Source organism: Pangasianodon hypophthalmus, chromosome 7, assembly GCF_027358585.1.
Source record: "Pangasianodon hypophthalmus isolate fPanHyp1 chromosome 7, fPanHyp1.pri, whole genome shotgun sequence".
NCBI lineage: Eukaryota > Metazoa > Chordata > Actinopteri > Siluriformes > Pangasiidae > Pangasianodon > Pangasianodon hypophthalmus.
The window spans coordinates 16,841,977-16,867,272 of record NC_069716.1 but is presented as its reverse complement, the minus strand read 5'-3'; the positions used below and the strand labels follow the sequence as shown (position 1 = coordinate 16,867,272).

At 38.6% G+C, this 25,296-nt stretch overlaps 2 protein-coding genes and 1 non-coding gene across 4 annotated transcripts; all 3 read left to right on the top strand.

Annotated features, from left to right (window-relative positions):
• The first annotated feature begins 310 nt into the window (after nt 1-310).
• Nucleotides 311-9,592, top strand: hprt1 (hypoxanthine phosphoribosyltransferase 1). The gene is made up of 9 exons (XM_026918528.3): nt 311-722; nt 5,906-6,012; nt 6,244-6,427; nt 7,256-7,321; nt 7,505-7,522; nt 7,625-7,707; nt 7,940-7,986; nt 8,208-8,284; nt 8,395-9,592. Exons 1-9 carry the CDS (start codon nt 696-698, stop codon nt 8,440-8,442), a joined length of 657 nt encoding a protein of 218 aa, XP_026774329.1. The 5' UTR covers nt 311-695; the 3' UTR covers nt 8,443-9,592.
• Nucleotides 9,593-15,922: 6,330 nt separating this feature from the next.
• On the top strand, nt 15,923-24,003 carry pabir2 (PABIR family member 2). Of its 2 annotated transcripts, none has more exons than XM_026918259.3 (10): nt 15,923-16,938; nt 17,235-17,313; nt 17,415-17,468; nt 18,422-18,465; nt 18,637-18,691; nt 19,115-19,219; nt 19,326-19,411; nt 19,495-19,556; nt 21,466-21,568; nt 21,949-24,003. In XM_026918259.3, the coding sequence occupies exons 1-10, from the start codon at nt 16,814-16,816 to the stop codon at nt 22,082-22,084; spliced, it is 849 nt and encodes a 282-aa protein (XP_026774060.1). In that variant the 5' UTR covers nt 15,923-16,813; the 3' UTR covers nt 22,085-24,003. The 2 variants fall into 2 exon arrangements, with proteins under 2 accessions (XP_026774060.1, XP_026774059.1); XM_026918258.3 differs by having other exon boundaries at nt 19,492-19,556.
• Nucleotides 18,884-19,036, top strand: LOC113529417 (small nucleolar RNA U109). Its single transcript, XR_003403054.1, has one exon. It is a non-coding gene; the product is annotated as a small nucleolar RNA U109 (small nucleolar RNA).
• Nucleotides 24,004-25,296: the final 1,293 nt, after the last annotated feature.

The window sequence follows — 25,296 nt, the reverse complement described above, 5'->3', positions numbered from 1 at the left end:
GGAGTACATGCTCAGAAATGAAGATCATGTAGTATAGTTAGTATGACTGCTTGTTAGTAATTACCAGTTTAATTCTTACTAGTTTTAGAAAAAAGGTTCTCATGTTTAAAGATTCAAAATTGCTAGGTTAATTTTCACCTGGTGGAGAAGCTAAATGAACAACAACTTTACTATTTGTTTGTATGTCATTCATTCATTCCTGCATCATTCACAAATTTGCGTTCGGCTATAGATGTATTTATTTCCTTATTATTTGCAAATGACACGTTGTTAGCGGGGGCAGTGGTAGCTCAGTGGTTAAGCCGTTGGACTGCTGATTAGAAGGTCATAAGTTCAAGTCCTAGCACTGCTAAGCTACCACCGCTCAGGTGTATAAATGAGATAAATGTAAGTGGATATGGGCGTCTGCCAAATGCTAGAAACGTAAATGTAAGAGGTGATTGAGTTCTCCTAAGGGATCAACTCTGTTACACGTTTTGAGCGTGTTACGTGAGACTGTGCTCACCAATCACAGCCTGGGGTCCAGCCCTGTGTGTGTCAGTAGCTCCAGTAAACACGCCCCGCTCGCTGTGCGGAAGCCCCGCAGTGCCTTCAGCAGAGCTGGCGGAGGTGACTCTTCCCGGCTGAACAGACAAACCGGGTTGCAGTGGACCGGATATATAAGCGGTGAATTTCACACAGTTAACGGTTTGGCCATGGCGTCCAGCAGCTCCTGTGTGGTGGTATGTACTGCTATATAGCGTGTGCTGTTTCTCCTCAGCGTGTCTCTGCTATCATGGTCCGTTAGGTAACTCAGCTCCATACAGCTACAGGCATCTCACACGTTTACATTACATTTAACCTTGCTGGAAAACCAAATGTGTCTGAAAATAATCTCGCTATGAGTGTTCTTGAGTGAACTGTTCTAGGTGTATAATTTCCGCGTTGCATGTTTTTTGAAGCTAGCATAGCAGGTCTAGCGTTAGGGCCTCGGGGCACGCGCGCGTTTGTAGCAAGCATGGCACATGGAGGCTAAACGCTCCTGCTGCTGCTGCTGCTGCTCTTTACACACCTTAGATCATTAGATCACGCCCTGCGTCAATGAAAAACACATCTGGATCATAATTTAATACAGAAATTAGGCTCAGATCCACTGCTACGTAGGTGTTTGTGTGAAGCACCATTAACCCATTAAATTCATTTCATTCCATTTCGTAAAACTGCATTATCTATATTAGTTTAAAAGCCATCCTAATTAACCTACAGTAACTCCATTCTACACAAGTCTAAATTCCCATAGCTAATTAAATATGCTTATGTAGGTCATTACATTACACTCTGTAAACGGGTTACACTGAGCTCTGGCACTATAAGTTAAAATCAGTGTAACTCATAGAATGGCTTAACAGTGGTTATAATAATAATGATGATGAAATACAGTTTCACACTACTTTGAACTTCTCTGGAAATGGATTTCTCTGTTTCCTGCAAACAACTTTTTTCTCATTTCAAGGCAAATGCATACATACATTTGATCAAAGCAAAATGTCTTCTTTTTGCTCATTTAAAGGTTTTACTGTGTATTACATATCTTTGAGAGGAAAGAATCTAAATATTGACATATCAATATCATTTTAAGGAACACATTTAGGAAAAGAAGACCCAGCCACCCAACTGTAGTTATTCAAATTAAACCCAGGACACAGCCACGGATATATCGATATCTGTTTTGATCACATTGTCATGATATCAGTGATGAGAACGTCATATAATGACACATACTTTGAACATGTTCTCAGATTTCTTGGCACTTGAATGTAGAATGTACAGAGAGAGCTCCCCTTCCTCCCATATCCCAGTTTAACCCGTGATTGTAAAAACATTGATAACATAGTTGGTTCTAACACTCAAATATTTAACTTTTCATTTCGCATAAAGGATGATACACATTAATTTTTATAACTGCGTAAATTGTATACATTTTTATACCTCCCAACCAGTTGAATGTGCTTCAGTGCCTGTGAGTTTATTTATTCATTTATTTGCTTGTTTATTGTATTTCATTAACAACAAAAAAAAAAAGTTTTGAGTAAGTCTTTAATGTGATTCTAATGAAAATGTGTTCAGCCTCAATGCGAAGCAAAGCTAATCTCATGAAATATTAATATTATCGGCAAAACTCTGTCCTACTCATAGGCCTTGAAGTCTTTGGTATATGAGCTCATTTTAATGTTACAGTTATTGTGTACAAATTAATTTTGCTTACTAATATTGAAGATGATGCACAATTAAATGAGTAATTTACAAACCATGCCTTGAGAAGGGGTGGTAACTTTTGCACCGAGTAACCCTCTCCGTGATCTCGTCGGTCACCATTCAGTTGCAGATAAGGGCCATCTGTGGGTTGAGGTTTTGAGAACTGTGGACAGCAAATAGTAAATTCCATTTGGCAAAGCATACTGAAATTTAAAAAAACAAAACAAAAAAAACAAAAAAAAAAAACAGAAATAATCCCATAGAGCTATAGTGAGAAACATGAGCCAAAGCAAAACGGTTTCTTTCTGAAGTGTCAGTCATACAACAAATTCACCGAATTCACTTGAGCTATTTGTGGGTGGATAAAGCTTTCTTTTTTTTCAGGAGAAAAATAAAAGATCAAGGAAAAACATTTTCTGAATTATAATTGAAATAATAACATATTTTCCTGTTGTATATTCAATAGAGCTTTTGTGCTAGCTGTAATGTTTAGTGAGCTAGCTAATTTAACAGTCTACCAACCATGGAACAATAATGTTAACCATCTTTACTTCAGATAGCGAACACACAATCTTGTCACGTTTTGGTTTCAAAACATTTAATGCAGTGTTGAAACAGGACACGTTTATGGCATAGGACACTATTGATCTTTAAACTGTTTAGCTACCTACACTGTAGAATCAAGCCTGTTAAAAATTGACCTTGCAGTAAATGGGACTGTAAAGGCTTTATTTTTTAGAGTACTATCAGGATGATATGTTACGTTAAAAAAGCAACTGATGCCACTATTGCTTAGTATAAGGCTACCATTAACCTAAAAACTAGCAGTATATTAAAACATATCACCACTATATAAATCACACAGAAGGACTTGAGAGGAATTGTACTTGAGATAAGATATTAAACCATATGGAGTCTGATGATGTAAACAATTTTATATGTAGTTTGCTATTTTCTATCTTTATTTAAATCTGAAATCTGAGTGGTCAGAATACATTATTGTCTCTATAGTAACATCTCATTCACAGGGACTTGTGTGCCAGATGATCTAAGGCTAATAATGTACAGATTAAAACAAACATAAGTGTTTTTATTTATCAAAGAAAAGATGTAAAATCGTTGATTAGGTGACGTTTCTGTTAGAAAATGTTTATTTAACACTAATGAACAGAGTCTCAGTGCTTTGTAAAGGTTGTGAAGTTTTTCCACCATGGGAGAGTCTTCCGGTCAGAGGACTTTGTGCTTTCCAGTTTCTCTGTATTTTTTATGTTTTTGGGGCATCCGTCCGTCCGTTAGTTGGACATCTCAAGAACGAGTGGCTAGATGGTTGTAGGATTTATATGGAATTATCATTGTAACAGCAGAATTGATTAGATTTTGGAATTGATCCAACAGGGTCAAGGTCACAGCAAGGTCAAATGTCTTTAATACTTTCTCCCTGTTTTGAAGTATTTGTGGCATACAATTTTAGTAAAAAGAGGTCAAATGTACACTCACCGTCCACTTTATTAGGAACACCTGCACATTAATGCAGTTATCTAATCAGCCAATCATGTGGCAGAAGCACAGTGCATAAAATCATGCAGTAACAGGTCAAGAGCTTCAGTTAATGTTCACATCAAACATCAGGATGAAGAAAAAGTGTGATCTCTGTGACTTGGTTGATCGTGGCATGGTTGTTGGTACCAGATGGGCTGGTTTGAGTATTTCTGAAACTGCTGATCTCCTAGGATTTTCAAACAGCAGTCTCTAGAGTTTACACAGAATGGCATGGAATAAAAACACCATGTGTGAGGAGGGTCTGCAGGCTGAAACACCTTGTTGATGGGAGAAATCAGGAGAATGACCAGGCTGGTTTGAGCTTACAGGAAATCTATAGTAACTCAAATAATCACTCTTTACAAACGTGGTGAGCAGAAAAGCATCTCAGAATGCACAACACACCAAACTTTGAGGTGGATGAGCTATAACAGCAGAAGATCACATCAGGTTCCACTGCTATCAGCTAAGAACAAGAATCTGAGGCTATCATGGGCACAGATTCACTAAAACTGGACAACTGAAGACTGGAAAAAGACCAGATTTTGTTTTCTAATCTTCAGCTGTCCTGTTTGGATGAGTTTGTGCCCATGATGGCCTCAGATTCCTGTTCTTGGCTGACAGGACTGAAACCCAATGTGGTCTTCTGCTGTTGGAGACAGTTAGGAGCTCCATCTCACGATTAGAAGCGAATTACAAACTGTCCTGCTTTCACGATGAAAATCTCACCCCAGGGAATGTTGTGACAAACAGATTTCACCATGCCATATACATCATGTGGCGGACTTCTCTATGGTAATAAATAGCATGCAGCGTGTCGTTCTTGCAAGTTGATGCGCACTGTTGCTAACCTAAGCTCCCTGGAGTAACACATGTCGTCTCTGTCATTTCTTTCCTATTCTTGGTTATGTCTCTCCTTGCCTTAATAACCACGCTGATCCTGTCAGGAAAGGATTCCATCAGTGACCTAAACCTGCCATTCCAACAACCTTTCTATGGGAATCATGCAGATCAAGCCATAGATTGTAGACAGACATGAAACTTAGTTAGTGAGTAGTACATTCTTCCCCTACTCAGACAAGAGAGATGATCTGATCAGCCTGATCATGCCCTCAGTAACCTTTTAGCTCCACCCACTTATATTTTTAACTAATTTGCATAATATGTGAAACCTATTTTCAGTTTAATTTACTCAAAAATCCGTCCCTGTTGCTAAAAGGTTTTGAACATGAAAGTATTAAACATTTCCATATTTGGACTTTCTTGACATTCTGCTTTAGCAGCTTTATGCCAGAGATTTGGATAATGCATATACATTTCAAGCAAAGCCCTCGGCAGCTTTAAAACACACTCCTTTGAGCTGTGGAAAAATGTTTGGTTGATATAATGAAGACTAGTGGATGCAGATACCATGTTTAACACAATGTTAAAAAGACACCTACTCTTTCAAAATGATATTTGATTCAGTGAAGACATTTTCCACCATGTATTACTCCATATTCCATCCATCCATCCATTTTCTGTACCGCTTATCCTATCAGGTTTGCAGGGGAGCCTGAAGTCTATCCCAGGGGACTCAGGGCACATTGCATGCACACCCACCCATTCACACACTACGGACAATTTGGGAATGCCAATCAGCCTACAACGCATGTTGGACTGGGGGGAACCCTTGAAGCACAGGGAGGACATGCGAGCTCTGCAAACGCAGGGCGGAGGCAGATTCGAACCTGTGAGGCAGCAGTGCTAACCACTAAGCCACCGTGTTGTCGCCCCGCCCCCCCCCAAGTAATAATGTAGAAACATATATCGAGTTGTGAAGTTTGTGTGCGATGACTTTATTTGGCATTAATATGTATTCCTTCTGTACTGACCGTTTTATAATGGCACCGAGCCAATGCCTTTTCATGTCTGTTCCTTAAATGTCCTTGGAAAGATGGTGTACACTGTGTTGTGTACATTGCTATGTAGCCTAAATGACTCAAGAGCTGAGTGATGGGTTAATGACCGTCTGAACGCTTCCCTTACTGTCCTACTTCTGTGTGTGTGTGTGTGTGTGTTTCAGCTTCTGTCTCACCTTTGAGTTCTGTCTGCTGTGCTATTAACCAGGAATATAATATGTGAATTTCAGATCAGCGACGATGAGCAGGGTTATGATCTCGACCTGTTCTGCATACCAAAGCACTATGCTGCTGACCTGGAGCGTGTCTATATACCTCATGGACTAATCATGGACAGGTATTTGGCGAATATCTAACATTCCCTTAGCTCTAGTCCTTACTCTTAAACCCAGAGAAAGACTTATCTCAGTCATGGGAAGGTTGAGTAACCAGCACAAGTTTACAGATATGAGATTAAATGACCTTTGCTTGCATAAAATGTGTTGTCTAAGTACAGAAAACTGATACAATCCTGACTTTGAACGTAAAAGAAGAATCCAGCAGCCTCACTGTGCCCTGATTCCTGCAGGACTGAGCGACTGGCCAGAGAAATCATGAAGGATATGGGGGGACACCACATTGTTGCACTCTGTGTGCTCAAAGGGGGCTACAAGTTCTTTGCAGACCTGCTGGACTACATCAAAGCACTGAACCGCAACAGTGATCGCTCCATTCCAATGACTGTGGACTTCATTCGCCTCAAAAGCTACCAAGTAAAAAAAAAAACCTGACCTTTCTTTACTCTTTTTATTCATATTCACCTGTATTGTATATATGCCATGTAAGAATATGTAGATGACCCAAATTACACTTGGTCTTTTACAAGTCTCATGTTTACCAGGATTATATCTGGTTTATATTTACATCCAGTCACTCAAACTGTACAGCCCCCCAAAATATACCGTTTTTTTGTATGTGGTTAAAATCTTCCAAAGCAACTAAAAATAAAGAACAAAACAGGAAGCTGAGGCTAGAATGTAACAAGCTAATTTGCATGTTTAACACACTGAAGACACATGAAATTCAAATGTAAATGCATGTGATTACAGTCATATCAGGATACAAACCAGATACAAGACACATGAAATGACCAGGTGTAAATGGGGTGAAATGGCTAAAGAGTCAGATAGTCAGTCTTACCACTAATTCACAACAGATGCATTGCGTAACTCACTTTTTAGATTTTCTCAATTCTGTGCAGATTATTTAAGTTCCTACGCAAATACAAGCTGCACAGTCATGATATCATTACAGGTTATGATTTTTAATATTAAAGTCGGTCACAGTACATTGAAAGTAGAAGTGGGATTTCATCTCTACAGAGTGTGTAAAACAAGCGCTCGTGTTTTATGCCTATTTCATGGAGTTGGTGTGTAAAATGGACGTGTCTCTGTTCCATGCTACACACATCACTTGCAGTTTCTGTTTGAATCAGTCTTGAGTGCTAATGTAAAATCCAATTGCCCACATATTATTGCCAGTAATGTCATTTCTGTTTCTCCCTTTTTTTCTTTCTTTTTTTTTTTTTATTTTAAATACAGAATGACCAGTCTACAGGGGAGATTAAGGTGATTGGTGGAGATGATCTGTCCACACTCACAGGGAAGGTACGTGCGAAGAAACATGCGACTGTTATTTTGTTTTTCTTAATGTGCTACAAGTACAGAATGTTTACGGGGGAAAATGGAGAAACTGGGTTAAAGGAACAGGAAGTGTTCAAAAACTGCTGTGCGTCCAAAATGATTAAATACTGCCTTTTTTTTTTAATCTCTTTCCATGTTTCACTGAAGAATGTCTTGATTGTGGAGGTATGAGTGAATTTATGGTACATTAAATATCCTATGATGTCTCATCAGTACTTGCGTATTTATGGTATTCGTCATTAATAGAATTTTTTTTTTGTTCTGAAGGATATAATTGATACTGGGAAGACAATGCAGACATTGTTAGAACTCCTCAAGCAGTACAATCCAAAAATGGTCAAGGTGGCCAGGTAAGAAGAGATATGAGGAGGATATGAAGCTTGATATTAAGAATATTAATCAGACACTGTGAGTATAATGAGATGTATTTTTGATTATTTATAAAACCACAGTTGCAAAAATAGTAACTTTTTGTCTGTTTATTTAGCTGCGTGTTTTACTGTAGAGTCATTTATTTCTTTATTCATTATTGAATACCTTTTAGCTAATCCATGATCTTTTTTTTTTTTTTTTTTTTTAAAGTTTACTTGTGAAGAGGACACCAAGGAGTGTTGGCTACAGACCTGATTGTAAGTTAACTTATTAAATTAATTGCTCATGCTGTAGATTAGTGTTTCTTTACAGTATCTGTATGTACATGAGAAACATTGATGCGCATTGTAAATAATTAGATGTGTTTTTGTGTGTGTTTGTATTGTATACACACACAAGGTCACATGCTCGACTTATTAATTTACATGACAAATTATGCCTTGTATTTTACTCATTCTTATTTTTCCTTTTTTCCTAGTTGTAGGATTCGAGGTCCCCGACAAATTTGTGGTGGGATACGCGCTAGATTACAATGAGTACTTTAGAGATTTAAATGTAAGTTATCGTGTTTTTTTTTTTAAAGAAATGTGAAATTATTTGTATGTAAGCAAGTGTTCTTATGTTGTCCTGCTTACACTGATAGTTTCTCCTGTTTTGCCTTTCAGCATATCTGTGTCATCAGTGAAACAGGAAAAGAGAAGTACAAAGCTTGAGGTGGTCTGCACCTCCCCCTTTTTAGCTGTGCATAATTTTTACTGATGACCATTTTATATTACATCTGGCTTGTAATTCTGAGGAGCGCTGCTTGCAGCAGATACATCTCCTTTTCTGCAGGAGTGAAAAGTGCAGAGAGACACGGTTCCTCTCAGAGCACGATGCACTCGCACATACTGGTGACCCCCAAGCCTTTCTCTGCTGAATCACAGATGTATTTTGGTTTGAATGTATTCAACTATGAAATATATATATATGGTAGTAAATTTCTCTAATTTATTTTGTATAATTTTTTAAATAATTGCCTGACCTTTTCTTTTATGTTAATACTTAACTTTATTCAGCATGATTAGAGAGCTTGCAGCCATACTTAACAAGATCTTGATTGATTGGCTCAATAAAAATGAATTTCTAGTTAAATATTTACACTGTACAAGCCATGATGTGCATAATCAAATGGAATTAATGGTTTTTTTGTTTGTTTGTTTTTTTTTTTATTAATCATGTAATTTTTATGCACAATTATTTTGGGTTGTTCTGATTTTAAGATGAGCAGGACAGCTGTACTTTTGATCCAAAAATATTTTTTTTGACCACACTTAGGATGTTTACCCTTGGCGGCGTCTTTTTCTTTTTTAAGTGTGTTATTACAATAATTTTTCTTTGCTATTTTATTTTTTATGACGTTTTATTGCATATTATTATATATTCTGTAAGCATACTTGACATTAAAAGTAAAGGGGTAAAATGTTATGGTGCCTTATATGCTATGTCATATAGCCACAATAACAGTCATATCCAATACATTTTCTGTAACATAAACATGATGAAGGGATGATGACAAAGTGAGCTACTGTACATTTGCAATTTTAGCAACACCATTACCAGCTTGTACATTAGCCTTAGACGTTAATATGATGGGCATAAAGCAGTCTAGGTCCTATAATTGATTATCCTAAATAGTTGTGTGGTTTCAGATGTACACATCATTGCCCAAGCAACATCTCAGTCCTGAGGCAGCTTTGGCAAATAGGTCATTAGATCATCTAATCGGACCACTGTATCAGAGAGGACTGTAAATGATTAACAATGTATTGGATTGAAAAATGTGTGATGACATTAAATACTATTTCATTTGAACTCGAAAAAGCATTTGTCTTTCAACATTCAGCTTCTCTTAAAAGAAGTCATGGACTCTCAGAGGTAATATCGTGTGTCATATGGTGCACAGATGGTCCAAGTGGTGTCTGAATCAACACTACACTATGCAGCCTGATCCTGGAAAATTCATAGGAATTGTAGCAGGCAAGAACGGTTCTGTTGGATATCCATAATCTCATCAGTCACCTTAACTCTAACTTTGTATGAGCTGCTATGAGATAATATATGATAATATGCCTGAGATGAAATACAATTATAAAGATAAGTCAACTGTTCTAATTACTATTGAATTGTAATTCAGGTAAAATGTATCTCTATCCTTTTTTGTTTCAAAACCAAAAATATACTGTAGCAACAAATACACCACACAGCTGTAATATTTTCAGTTGAATTTTATTCAGTATTCCAGTTATTAATACACATACTATGTATAACATACCAGACATGCTTTAATGGCTTTGTCGAGACCTGGGTTTGTGTAGACAGGCCTTACTAGAGCAGAACAGTAACACTGGATACCCCAACATCCAAACTCCAGTATTGACGTGCTGCTATAACACAGCTCATACACACATGTTTGAAGCTGAACACGACCTAAGCGCTGCTGTGTTACCAGGATTGTGCTGAGTTGGTATAACTGGAGAAGGTGCTGGGATTTTAGCAGCAGCTCCTCATGATCTGCATCTCCTTTATCACTACAAACCATGATGTGCTGCTACTAAAGCTACCAGCAAGGAGGAAAAAAAACATACACCTATAGCACCGACTCAAAGGCGGTCCACTGAAATTGATGAATAAACTGTCTGGATGGAAAAAAAATATATGTAACATTTAATCATTCACAGTTCATCAACTGCAATGGACCCTGCCAATTCCAGCCTTATTTTTCAATCTATAATGTGTGTACCTCAGAATCTCTCTCTCTCTCTCTCTCTCTTTTTTATAGTTAGAATTATTCATTTTCTAGTCACAAGTGTTGGAGAAGTATTAACTGTTTGCAAGCAAGCAGTTACCTCAATACTAAAAAGTTGGGAGTGAGAATAGAGTGCCCTCTACAGGAATCAGAGGAAACAACAGGACAACTTAGTGGCTGTCGTGGATTTGAGACAGGCCTCAGCTTGCTTGCTGTTTTTTTTTTTTTTTTTTTTTTTTTTGCCTGGTTATAAGCAAAGTAGGTTCCCTGGAAATACAAACTAAAATCTGATCTGTAGTAATAATCTCTGAGTATCACAATTAAATGCAGGGTTCATCTGGAATCAGCAGTGCGTCCTGAGTCTCATGTTGCATGTCTACTTGCATTTCTGCTACATTTAGACATACTGATTACTCCTAACTGCTGAAATAACAAACTACTAATAAATAACAGCATAAATAATTACACAAGTGGAAGCAGAAATCAGTTAACCCCTGAGGTAATGAGAGCCTTGACAAGTGCTCAGTGTGGTGTAGGTTTCTCCTGTACAGTCTCACTAAGCAAAACACACTGCACAATAAACAAACAGACTATCAAGTGTTCTTCCAAGCAGTTCAGCATATTGATCTGTTATATAGTTTTATGGTTATTCCACTGGCACTGCTGTGAAAAATAGCCTTCTTGCATGAGGTTACATGGACCACAAAAACAAGTCTGTACATGCTGGTGTTGACAAATCAATGAACATTATTGCTTACTCAGCAAGTACAACTCGGCATGGATGTTAATTAAACATTTAATATGCATATTAACTACATTTTTTCACAGATTTTCACACATGTTGTAACTTTGGTCACTGTTAGAATTTATTTGGGGACATAATTTTGAGATGATCCCTAAAGCTGTATGGTCCCTATAGTGCAGCACTTAGAACTACTATGTTAGTGCACGAAAAAACACTTTGAGCAATACAACAGATACAAATATTAAAACACAACATGCTGAAATGGTCTGTACTACAGGTTTGTCATGCGTTTTAAGCGTATAAACTCTGAAATCGTGAAATCAAAACATCTTTTTATTCAGAACTACCAAGAAAAGTGAGCGAAATTTACCTTCAGCTGCCAGGAAACACCGCTTATATGAAAGCAACACAATGAAATCTCCTCAGAAGCACAGGTAAACAAATTAGAAGCTTATAATCGGAAAGTTCACTGACAGACTAAGAGACTTCAGAATTGTAAAACATATTACACCGAAAATCCTTCAACTCACCTCCTATCCAATCGAAAATGGCGCCGAAATGTAAAAAAAAAAGTCTGAAATTTGGCAGCACGGTCTCATGCAAAGCTTTGTGGGAGCCTGAGTGCTGCAGCAGCGCCTCTCTCTCTCTCTCTCTCCCCCCCTTCTCTCTCTCTCTCTCCCTCTTCTCTCTCTCCCCCCCCTTCTCTGTCTTTATCTCTCTCTCTCTCTCTCCCCCCCCCCCCCCCCCCACTCTCTCTCTCTCTCTCTCTCTCTCTCTCTCTCTCCCTCTTCTCTCTCTCTCCCCCCCTTCTCTGTCTTTATCTCTCTCTCTCTCTCTCTCTCTCTCTCTCCCCTCCTTCTCTCTCTCTCTCTCTCCCTCTCTCTCTCTCCCCCTTCTCTCTCTCTCCCCCCTTCTCTGTCTTTCTCTGTCTTTCTCTCTCTCCCCCCATTCTCTCTCTCCCCTTCTCTCTCTCCCCCCCTTCTCTCTCTCTCTCTCTCTCTCTCTCCTTCTCTCTCCACCCCTTCTCTGTCTTTATCTCTCTCTCTCTCTCTCTCCCCTCCTTCTCTCTCTCTCCCCCCTTCTCTGTCTTTCTCTGTCTTTCTCTCTCTCTCCCTCCCCATTCTCTCTCTCTCTCTCTCCCCTTCTCTCTCTCCCCCCCCCTTCTCTCTCTCTCTCTCTCTCTCTCTCTCTCTCTCCCTCCTTCTCTCTCCCTCTTTCTCTCTGTCTCCCCCTTCTCTCTCTGTCTCTCTCTCTCTCTCTCTCTCTCTCTATCTCTCCTCTTCTCTCTCTCTGTCATTGTTAATAGATATTAATAATGCTGTTATTATAATTATTATTATTATTATTATTATTATTATTACTACTGTTATTATAGATATTTAATGTTTGGTACTAGTCATTAGGGTATTTTTTTCGATAATGACTGAATAAAAGTTGTGTGAGAAAGTTAACTCTCTCTCTTTCTCTCTCTCCCTCCTTCTCTCTCCCTCTTTCTCTCTCTGTCTCCCCCTTCTCTCTCTACCCCCCCTTCTCTCTCTGTCTCTCTCTCTGTCTCTCTCTCTCACACACACACACACACACACAGAGGAGGGAGGAGTGCAGAGCCCAGCGGCCACCTTCTTACTACACACACTAATCTACTCCACAGTGTGTTAGATAAAATCAAGTGTAATCATTTTACAGTTTACATGTGTTTGTCTCTTTCCATTTCTCACCACTAGCTTTGTGCAGCTCGAAGGAAAAAATATTTCACAACAACAGAATGTTGTTCAGAATTTTACCCTAATAAGTGCTATTACTTTTTGTAACACACAGTGCTATCCAGCATGCTTCACACTTCTAATCTATTCACAGTCCTTCATTCTCTTTTTTGTTCATTGCTGTGGTTTTGCCCTCTGTAAAGCAAAATACCTGTATAGAGCCTGTGTGTTGCTAAACATTCCTAGAGAAGTTCAATTCAATTCAGTTCAATTTTATTTGTTAAGCACTTTTAACAATGGACAAAAGCTTTACAGAAATATATAAATTCAGGATATAAATTTTAAATTTATAAATGTATCCCTAATGAGCAAGCCAGAGGCGACAGTGGCAAGGAAAAACTCCCTGAGATGACAAGAGGAAGAAACCTTGAGAGGAACCAGATTCAGAAGGGAATCCATCCTCATCTGGGTGACTGCGGATAGTGCGATTATAAATAATTGCCTTCTATATCTGTATACTATATGGTCAAATAGTGCAGTTGTGTAACCAGGAAATTCATAATAGTTTTCACATGAAGTCTGTTTTGTTGAAGTTGTCAGCTGTTCACTGATGGAGACTTGAGTGCAAAACTGTTCATGGCAAATTGTAGTACTAAAGCTATCACAGCATAACTGTTTGTATCAATTGCTGTCCAAAGCCATCTTCATTGTTTCTAAGTGGTACCCTCCTCAGTAATCTCATGTATCTTTTGGCTGTCCATATGGGTCTATCTTCAGCAGCAGCGAATGGTTTCCAAGTGATGAGAACTCCAACCAGAAGTGACATACAAATAATTAAATATTAAAGGAAAATTCCATCCTGAAACACATGAAATAAATGTACAGTACTGTGCAAAAGTCTTAGGCACAAGCAAAGAAATGCTGTAGAGCAAAGATGCCTTCAAAAATAATGAAATTAAATGTTCCTACATTAAAAAAATACTATAAAGAGCAGTAAACAGTAATAAATGAAGCAAAGTCAATACTTGGTGTGACAATCCTTCACTTTAAAAAAAAATAGTAGTCTCAGGTACAATTTGTGCAGTTTTATAAGGAAATGAGCTGTAAGTGTTACTGAGCATCTTGCAGAAGCAGCCACAGTTCTTTCGGAGACTATGACTGCTGCACTCACTTCTTATTTTTACAGCAAAACCCAGCAGCCTTCATTATGTTTTTTTGTCTGAAAGGTGGTCTCTTATGTAATATGCTGCTTTCTTTACTGACATACAAACATTTTTCTGTAACATTTGATTTTGTGCTGGAAAACTAATGTTTGTAAATCTAAAATGTTTTTGTACTGAATCAATAATGTAGAAGTCATAAAATAAAAATCTATAACAAAGTTTGTACTCAAAAAAATAGGGTGCCTAAACTTTTGAACAGTACTGTATATCAGAATCTTTCTGATGTGTTTGGTGTTTCTGGTGCCACTTTTATTTTTGTTGTTCCTGTGAGAAGTTACTGTTGTCTGCCACACTTGCGTCACAGGGTGACAATGCTAGTGCAGTTACAGTAGTGTTTAATATATATACATACATATACATATATATCTCAAACATAAGGGATAACAATCAGATTTTGCACAAAATCACAAAAGAGCAAATGCTTCTTTTATCACCTATCATTTCTATCATTCAGAAACGTTCGGTGCCCAGTGTCATATTAATGAGAAATCTGTATAGAAATAGTGGAGACAGCAAACGCTGGACTTTCCAGAATGCAATGCAACAATATAATACAATACAGTTGTGCTGATTTATGGCAGAGACTCAGTTATCTGGGTAGAAATCTACAATATGACAAGCTTGGTGGTATTGCTGGGAAGCTTTTTGTGCAGAGCATACAGGTGAGGGGATGAGAAAACGCTGCTGCATCAGTCCCTTCAGGTAGAGTTAATGCAAGGGCTAAATCCCATTGGCACCACTATCAGCAGGTAGTTGAACGGGATTATGGATAAAACAGGAAACCAATAACCATAGTTATTGGTAAAACAGACCACCATGTCAATGAAAGAAGTTTAAACTAAAACAGTCAACTCGGAATTTCATTACAAAATAAATCTTGGATGCCACTGAAGATTACATGTTAATTGTAAACGTTAATATACAAGATATTCAGGGTGAATTTTTTGAAGGATACATTTATCAAATTTACCCCAGTTTGCCATTCCAAGAACTAGATCAGTAGTTAGGGATTAAAGTGTTGGCACTTGATTACCATGTTATGTGAAAACAAAAAGAATCCAGAATGGATATGAATCCTAGTGTATTGTATTCCAGTGCTGTAATCAGAAATAAAGAAAGTGTAATAATATGATATAGTGAAAAGAGTTTGGCAGTTTGAAGCTGTGAAGTGTGAACATGTTTGAGCTGCAGTAGGCTGGGCAGTCTGAGGAAAGAGCTGAGAAGAGAAGGTGTTTGCTGCAGGAGAGGTAAGGCCTTAAAACCCAGGCTGGCTCCTTAATGTTGCAGTGCTGTGTTTCTCCTGCTTTCAGACAGGCTAAGCAATCATAATGTGTTGAGAAATCAATATTAACATGAAAACATTTTGGTGCATTTTTAACTCATGTAGCTTAGCAGCTGTTTTTGTTGTGATTACTGGTAGGCCTACCAGTATTGGCCTACAAGGCTGCTATTCTGTGGATAATGGGTGTTTGTAAAGGTGTGCGAGAATACAGCTGCATTTTCAGTATGATTCGGTGCTTCAGTGTAAATGTTTCCACAAACTTTGAATCTTGCATTTTTGTAGAATAATTTGTAAGATAACTTTACCAACAAAGAGCTCAAGGCACGCATGCGTTTCCCTGGGCCGAAAATTAAGGCGGTACAATATGACGTAGAAACGTAACGTTTTCAGGAAGTACTTTCCAAGCTGCGAATTCATTGGCTACTCGTTTACTGGTTTCCCTTTCAAAAACGCACGCCTGCGGCATCCGAGACGTTTGATTGGCTGTAGGGCCTGTCGGTCACCCGGTGAAAACAGGAGGGGCGGAACGGCTTGGTTGAGTCTCGATGTCCACTGCGGCGTCTGAAGGAATAACCACCACAACTTTGATTGAAATGAGTGATGCACTCGCGTTATTTGTTCGCTCAAACCGATGTTTAGACAGGAAAGTGGACAGATAGAGGATGATGGAAATAAGTTGTTTGTTTGCTCAGTAATACATCAGTTGGCGGGTTAGCATTGCATGCTAGCGCATCAGCAGCATATCACGAGCAGCATATCTAGGCAGGCTAATTAGCCAGGAAGCTAGTTTCCCTTCTCGGTGATGGCCAGCTGAACGTTATTGTGCGTTACTATAGTAAGCTAACCGTTTCCGAATAGTACTAGCTCTTGTTGTTTGGGGAACGGTGTGTTCGTTTAATTTCATTTTCAAAAAATACTCCAGGTTTTGGAATTTGGGTTTGCAGGAGTCAGGCGAAGGAGCATCAAGCTAAGCTAACAAGCCTGGTAGCTGTAACCTGGGCACGGGACGAACCCTGACTAGAAGTTGGCGAGATCGCGTGCTCATCCAGGTTGAGGCTAAAATCTTATTTAAAAGCAGAGTTTAGAGATGGACGCATGTTTTAGTCTAGGGGTTTGTAATCTCGGGTCAGTCTGGTCATGCATGTAGCTAGCAGCTGCTTTCGGTTGTAGAGCTCCTGAAACGTGCAGGTATCGTTAGCCTTCGCTAACCGCCTGAAAACTGCGAGATGCGCAAATAAAAAGCGGCAGTTCAACTTGCTTTGGCTGCTTTAAGACGTTCAACGATGTAGCTTTCTAGTAGAGAAGCTCTACACGGTACTGGACGAATTCAGACATTAGCAAGCACCATGAACAACCCAGCCATGATGGCGCAGGAGAAGATGGAGCTGGACTTGGACATGTCGTCGGCTCTGCTTCAGGGAGACGGGCACTTGAGGCGATCCAACAGCGAGCCTATGATAAACGGCTTAAGGTGGATTCATCGTCCAACCATCATGCCTTTCTAACTAAGCCTGCTTTCAAGCTTCATTCTTATTGTTTCAGATTTCTACAGTGAACTGCATGGCTGTTACTTAACCACACTCTTGGAAAAACCACACACACACACAAGCACCACTTCACTGAATCAACAGGGTCATCAGTCTTAAATCACTGACTGTATTGTTAGTAGACATCTCACACAATATCCATGCAGAGACATTCTACACTGTGTTGTCCATGGTTGGATTGTCTGATGCATTCAATAACCCCTACATCTCTGTCTTACAGTGACAACTCTCAGGTTTTCCAACGAGAGATTCTACGCAGCAGACGAAACAGCACAACTCTTGTTAATCGACCCAACATGGTGCGTAACATGCCATCAAACTAGTTCATATTGCAGTCCTGTTAATCACTCTGACTGTGTTCAAGGTTTTCTTTGCTTATTGTTCTTTATGTAACACCTAGGTTCCGTCTTCCCCGGTTCGCATCCCTAGCACCAGGCTTGAACGAATCAAACAGGTAAACCTGGTCTCTCTTGATGCGTAAAATCTAGTACACATGTTTTTAGAAGATTATGGTTTGAAATTTAAGCCTAAAAATATCACAGTTTAGCGGTATCAGTATATTAACGGGCCATTTAATCACAAGCCATTGGTCAAAATTAAAAGAAACATTTATAACATCCTTGTGAATACATAATGAAGACTAAAAGAAAACAAAGATCAAATTCACTAATTTGTATTTTTTCTAAAAATTCTATAAAATCATTTCCACTGTCAGTATTTATCACAATTTTTCACCTAATGGAAAGGTGTTTATCACCATTTTTCACTTTACTTTACATTTTTCACTTTATCACCATTTTTCACCTAAGCTGAAAAAGAGAATGGCTGTGAGGAAAGGTGCAATATTATAGTAGGTGCAAATAGTATACCAGTGTGCAGCACCTACTTGGCCAAAAATAGATGTCATGTTGTGTTTACTGGTCATCATGTTAGGAGTGCTAGCGGAGGTAGTAAGGGTTTTCAGTGCAGTTGCTTTTGCAGAGAAATGGAGGTTGCTGTACAATGATTTTAGGGGAGTTCAGAAGGAAGGGGGTTGTGAAATTCACCCAACTTTTTTGGGGAGTTCCAGCTGAACACAAGAGATGAGAACCACTTGAGTAAGAAACTTAATCTGGTTTTAAAAAAAAAAAAAAAAAAAATGAGTAGATGATACACAGAAATGCATTTTAATCTTTGAAAGTCACGGTGAGGTGACTCTTCAGTCATACACCGTGACACTGTAAGAGCTCTATTTATTAGAAGGTTTTCCAGAACTATTGGAAGTGTTTTTTGTATTTAATTGTTTAGAGTTTGAGAGATTTAACTGCACTTGCCTGTGCTTTATAGTGTGACAATGGAGCTTGCATGTTACTGTTTTGTAGATGGTACTGCTTGAGTAATTGGCAATATGTATGTCTTTGATTGTAGGAGGAGGGGGTTGATGTGATGAACAGGGAAACAGCTCATGAACGGTAAATAACTGGCTTTCCGGATGCTGTTATCTTCATTATGGGTGACTATAACAAAATATTTTTTAAACAGATGAAATCTTGGCATCAACAACCTCTCTATGGTCTTGTTGTGCTCATCCATTTCCTTTTTATTTTTATGTGATTGTCTTTTCCCCTTCTTTGTCCAAACAGGGAGGTGCAGACAGCCATGCAAATGAGCCAGTCATGGGAGGAAAGTCTTAGTCTGGTAAGGCTTACTGTAATGTCCAGAAATGCCAGGATGCTGTATGTTAAGTACTCCACACAATTTGGGGCACTTTTGTCTTCTGTAACACTTGTGCCCCACTAGTTTATTTCAGAAATATACAAGCTTTGTGTATTTCAGTGTAGGCTATCCTTAAACTATGTAAAGGATTTGTAAATGATCAAAGGCTGAGGTTTGCATGCAGTGGCTTTGCTGCCACAACACGTCCACCTCTCCCCACTGATGAGATTGTGGCTGTAGAAACAGCATGCTAGAGTAACATGGAGTTAACAGGGCCACCAGTCTCTCAAGAACAGACTGCGTTGGTAGTATAGCACTCCTACAATAATTCCTACCTAAATACCTAAATCAACACTTTGATGTTGATCGTGATATGAGCTGAATGTGTGTTCTGTGTTATTCCAGAGTGACAATGACTTTGAGAAGTCCACATCATCATCATCCCCAAAGCGTATTGATTTTGTGCCTGTGTCTCCGGCTCCATCTCCCACCAGGGGAATTGGGAAGAAGGTATTATACCTATTATTTCATCAAGGAAAGCACTACACATGTCCTTTTGTTGTCCTGATTTTGATATTGCTAATGTTCATGCAAATGTTCCTTCCTTAACGAGCAGCAGTGCTTCTCTCCGTCTCTGCAAATCTTGGTGAGCAGTAATGGTCTAACTCCCAGCCCGATCCCCAGCCCAACACGTCGCTTCAGGTGGACGCATACAGTTTTAATTGACAAGAAAAGAATCAAATAAATAAATATTTGGTGTAACTTACTCTGTGTGTGCTCAGCAGGAGGAGTCAGAGCCCCATTAACTGCATTAGACCCAGCATTTTGGGGCCTATCAAACGAAAAGGTAAAATTATCATCTTATATACAGAATTAGATTGTGGATAGTCCTGAGTGGTGCTGCTGTCTAAGGATGTCTGTGGCCTCTAATTAGAGATCAAAATTGTCTGTAGGGTTCAAACTCATGATTTGCTGATCATGTAAAGCAGTTCTAGCAGGTCAAAATTGGCCCTTTCTTCCCTTGTCACAGAGACACAAACTAATTATTGGTGTCTTAGCTCATGTACAGAACGGGGCAGTTAGAGCTCTTCTCCAAGTGTGTTCAGCTGCCCTGTGCCTTTTGTGCAAGCACTTTGAAAGATGCTGCGAATGACTTCACATATAGTGAATATAAAAAGTTTACACACTGCTGTTAAAATTGCAGGTTTTAGTCATGGAAAAAAAATTAAAACCAATAATCATATCAGTTCTTTTCCCAATGTCCATCAGTGTGATGGCAACAAAATTCAAATGTTTTTGGGAAAAACTTAATAATAAATAATAACCTGGTTGCACAAGTGTGAACACCCTTTTATAATCTGGCATGTGACTGTGCTCAGTACCGATGACATTCAAACTCATGTTCAGAAGTAATTATCCTACATCTGTCAATGAAGTGATTCTGACTAATCACAAATAAATATCAGCTGTTTCTATAGGAAGGGACCAGGTGCTGAAGCCATGGTCTACAAAGGGCTTACAAAGCATGTACAGAATGTCATTGTCAAAAGATATTGATTAGGAGAGGGGTACAGCAACAAGTTGAGAAAATGGAATATCACAGTGACATTCCCAAAAACAGGACATCCCTCCAGTATTGACAAAACGGCGAGAAGAAAACTTATCAGGGAGACTGCCAAGAGACCAACAGCAACACTAAGGAGCTGCAGGAATGTGTTGCAAGTGTTGGTCAATCCCTGCATGCGATAACAATCTTGTATTCTTTGACTGTCTGGGCTATGGGGTAGGGTGGCTTGGCGGAAGCCATTTCTTATGGGGGGGAAAAAAATCTAAGCCTGTCTAACCGCCAAACAATGTGGTAAAATGTGTTATGGTCTGATGAGACCAAGGTAGAACTTTTATGGGCATAACTGTAAAATGCAGTTTATACCACACCCACTGTGAAGTATGGAGGTGGCAGCATCATGCTATGTGGCTGCTTCTCTTCAGCTGGGACTGGAGCAATAGTTCAGATAGAGGGAATCATGGATAGCTCCAAATATCTATTTTGACACAAAACTTGCAGGTCTCTGTTAGACAGATGACGATAAAAAAAAAGTCACTTTCCAGCACGATAATGACAGAGAGCACAAGTCTAAGTTAAAGAAATGAAGGAAAATGATCAATGTTTTCGAATGGCCCAGTCGGAGCCCACATCTAAATCCTATTGAAAACCTGTGGAATGACTTGAAGAGGGCTGTGCACAGGAGATCCCCTCACAATTTGATAGATCTGCAATATTTTGCAAGGAAGAGTGGAATAAATTAGCCAGATCAAAATGTGCTAAGTTGGTAGACTCTTATCCAAAAAGACTGACTGCTGCTTTACAAGCAGAAGGTGCTTTAACAACGTGTGCACACTTAACTTGGTTAACTTTTATTTATTTATTTATTTTTCTCCTGAAACATGTTTGTTTTTCACATTGATTTTGTTTGCCATATCAGATTAAAAAAAAAAAGATCTGACATGATTTATCTTGGTTTCATTTTTACCTCACAAAAACCTGCAATTTTAAACAGAATGTGTTGACATTTGTATGTCCACTATATTTCGAAAGAAACACTTGTTAGCCTTTTCTGTACCAGTCTTGATGGTTGTCATGAAACAGGTATCTTTATCATTTTATCAGGATACCGTTTTTATTTATGTACACAAGACTGTGAAACGAACCCTATATTGAATTTCTGTCTTATTAAATCTCTTACATCACCTCCTAGTTTCAGGTGAGATGGAAGCAGAAAGCCAGCCAAAGAGACTTTTCCATGGTACCACCACCATGTTGTCCACAGAGACGGCCCACCTGCCAGAACTCAGCTCATGGTGCGTCTTCTGTGGTGGTGATTGTTGGTGGTGTTGTGGGTGTTGCATAATCTGTTTTTATTATGACTGGAATGACAAAGCACATGGGTAAAACACAGAGTAGAGTGCCTACTAGAAACTGGAAACTTCTGAGACTGATTAGTGAAAGGTGAAAATTTTTGGTGATCTCATTTGATAAGTAACTTTATTTCAGCGTTAATACTGTATTGGGCTAAATTATATAAGGCAGTGAAACAGATAAGTGACAGTCGTCTACATTTGTACCTTTTATTCGGACCTGAAGCTCACTTTTACATCTAGGATGATGACTTCCAGTTTAATGGTTGACACATTGTCTGATGTGGGTTTGAGCTTAATGTGTGATTTCTTTATTCCTACAGTTTATCCCCTGACCTGCTTGATGGAAGCCTCAGCAGTGTTGGCTCCTCTTCAGGTTCTCCAGCTAAGATGGAAGGGGTTTCACCCTCCTCGAGCAACTCTCCCTTCACCCCCCTCCAGGATCTTTCACCTAAGTGATCAACATATCATATAATATTACAGGAAAGGCCACATGAATGAGCCTCTGGAGTTTCTTATGCTTCTGTTCCATGCCTTCCCAACCATGCTTTTGTTCTTGTCTTTGATTTTCTGGTGAGGATTTGCTTTTTCAGTGGGACAGTGTGAGGAAGCTCTGTAATAAAAGAAGCCAAAGCCCTGCAGGTATTTTGGATGGACTGTACCATTGGGGTAATCGGCAGGGGTGAAGACTGTGAATGCTGTTTGCACCAGCTGCTATATAAAGGTGTAATATTTGGGGTGAAGCTCCATAATGAAACAAACAGCATTTCAGAGCCCTACAGTTTCTGTATGAATTTGTGTTCTTGTAGCTCTCTTAAATTAGGGGAATGCTAATATAAAAATAAAGCTCTTAGAGAGCGAAGCATTCCCTATTACAGCAGTATCATTAGGTTGCCTGTGGCCAGGCCTATTACTATAGGTCTTTAATTTACACAAACAGATTGCCAACAGGTATTGTATGAAAGAATTTAACTTATTTTTGGTTCCAGCTTTGTTTTATTTCCTTTGTAAGTATGTACATTCATCGTGATGGCTATTAGCTTGTTATTTGTAATCTGCGTGGGAGTGAATGTATGCACAGTGCTCGAGTAGTTAACTGACGATTGGGTGCGATTGCACTTGCATACATTTACAACTGAGTTTGTATCTGCCTTCGGTCAAGTGTATAAGGATCAGCCTTTCATTATTCATGTAGATGGAAGGACGCGGCAACACCATTGATGAGTGCCTATTCATCACTCTTAGTGCTTCATTAAGTTTTTCCTAATGGAGTTAACGGTTGCCGTCAGCTATTTAGGAATGGCGCAAATGTTGGTTGAATGCAATATTAATGGGGATGTTTACCACTAAATTCAGGATTTGAACACTACAGCACATTCAACAGCCTGAGTTGCAATTTGTCTTGAGGTCTACCACCCTAGGACATGGTTTAGCCTTGTCAGCTTTAGAGAAGTGAACTGCCTCAATGCAGTGTGTTTTATAGCCCTTTAAACACAGTGGCTTCACCCTTATTCACTTGTCTATGAAATATCACTGTGTGACAGTACCAACCTTAAACAGATGAGTTATTTGTGTTTAATGCATTTATTTTTTTCTGCATGGGGTGAACTACTGCAAACCACTGTCAAAGGAATTTCAGAGAGAAATTCCTGAAGCAGTTTAGATAAATAGAAGTGGCTGCTGATGGAGAAATTTGAACATGCAATAGAAATGATTCATGTCTGGAGGAAGGTCATCTACTGATTCATGAAAGTAGTGTGCCATTAAAGGTCTGTAAATAAGAGAGATGTAAAATTGTACTTGTAAGTTGTTATTCATTTGAGCTTTTGTTATTTTAGTAAATAGTATTTTTTGTAAATGGTTTTATGAATTAGTTTCCTTTAAAAAAAGAAATGGCTTTATTTCCTCAGAGCATGATTCATCGTAAGTGTTTTGTTTTTATTTGCAAGCAAGAAAATGATTGTAAATTTTTTCATGGAATTGAAATTAACGGTGTGGTTTATTGCCCCATATTAGAAATATGGCTGTGGCAAAACTGCACTGTACATCCTTTTTCTGAATGTCTTTCTTTTCAAAGAGGAAAAGGCAGTAAGTGGGTCATGTTAGGTCCCTTTTCTGTAATGTATCGATGGTTGAAGTGCTTGTGGTTTGATTTACCAGTTTGTTTTTGTTGTTTTTTTTTTTTTTTGTCCTGTGGACTTGTCTGACCTTTTATTTAATTTACGCTGTCATCTTTCAAGAGCGAAAACCTTAAGCTTGTGTGTTGAATGAGTCGAGTGCTTTGCTGAGCTCTGCTCTAAATGGACAAAAAAAAAGATATTTTCTTGTCCCCTTTATCAGTGATCTTCAGATTACAAAATAAATTATTTGTCTGGAAATTCTTGGTATGGACATCTTATATTCTGGCTTCTCACTGGGTAGGAGGTCTCATGCTTTTTATGTTCTTGTAAGAGAATTGTTCCTAATTCAGGATGTAAACATTACAGTACTAGTGGATCTACACTGGTAATTGAACTAAGATCTCATTGTAGAACTACTCACTTCTCTCTAGTTGCTTTTAGCTCTTCACCTTCCATAACAAAGACCCTAAATGTAAGATTAAATCAATCATTTTCTAAGACCTCAGCTGGAAGTTGTTTTGTGTTTATCTGCCCTCACTGTGAAATGAATCGAGTCCTGTAGTTTTTTTCATAGTTGCTTACACATTGCTGCTGGACATGGGCAGACATTTCTCAATAACGAAACTCATGTTTTTTTTTTTTTCCCCCTTAGCATTTGGTGCACAGAAGTTCACTCTCATTACAAACTCAAACTTAAACACTTTGAAAAATGTTTAACATCTAAAAATATGTTTAACTTTTATGCACCATACAGAAAATGTGTGTGTTTGCAAAACAGTGAAAGAACTCTATCAGCAGGAAGGACGTTTCTTCAGGAGCTTTTCTTTTCACTTCTGCATCACTATTTATGGTCAAAATGTAATTTTTATAGGCCATATAACGCATACAGGTAGCGATAGACCCACCTGCCTATCTTGCTTTTCCACTCAAAAGTGCAAAGCAATTACCCATAATCCTCCACACTGTCACTATTCAATGCCAAGTGAGCTGCATTGTACTTATGTACACGTGCTGAATTTGGTTACCCTACTCCCCCCATGATTTTTGAAATGGATATTTAAAAAAAAAAAAAAAAGCACATTTATCTGGCAAAAATGTCTATCCTGGGCCGATATATATCATATAGTCACAGCACGTACCCTTGTGGAGTGGGGAAAAAAACAAACTGCAATTTACACAACTACATTAGGTTACTAACGTAACTATCACCAGAAAATCATGCAGATGAGGCAATCATGAAGCATTCATATTTTTTCTGGGGTGTAAAATTGCAATAAAAATCAGAAGAGGAGAAACAGGCCCAAAAAACACTGGTAAGAAATGAATGATAATTAATTTCAATCTATTGGATTTAGTCAACCATTATAAGAATGGTACATAATGAAAAATGTTTTTAAAAAAATATTTATTCTTCATGAGCATCTCTGAATCATTTTTTGCATGGATGAAAACCAAACATGAGGTGGCACAAACAACATGGCTGACGTGGTGGACTCGATAAAGATGTTCTCAATAAAACAAGCCACATGCATGTTCATGACACATTTTATG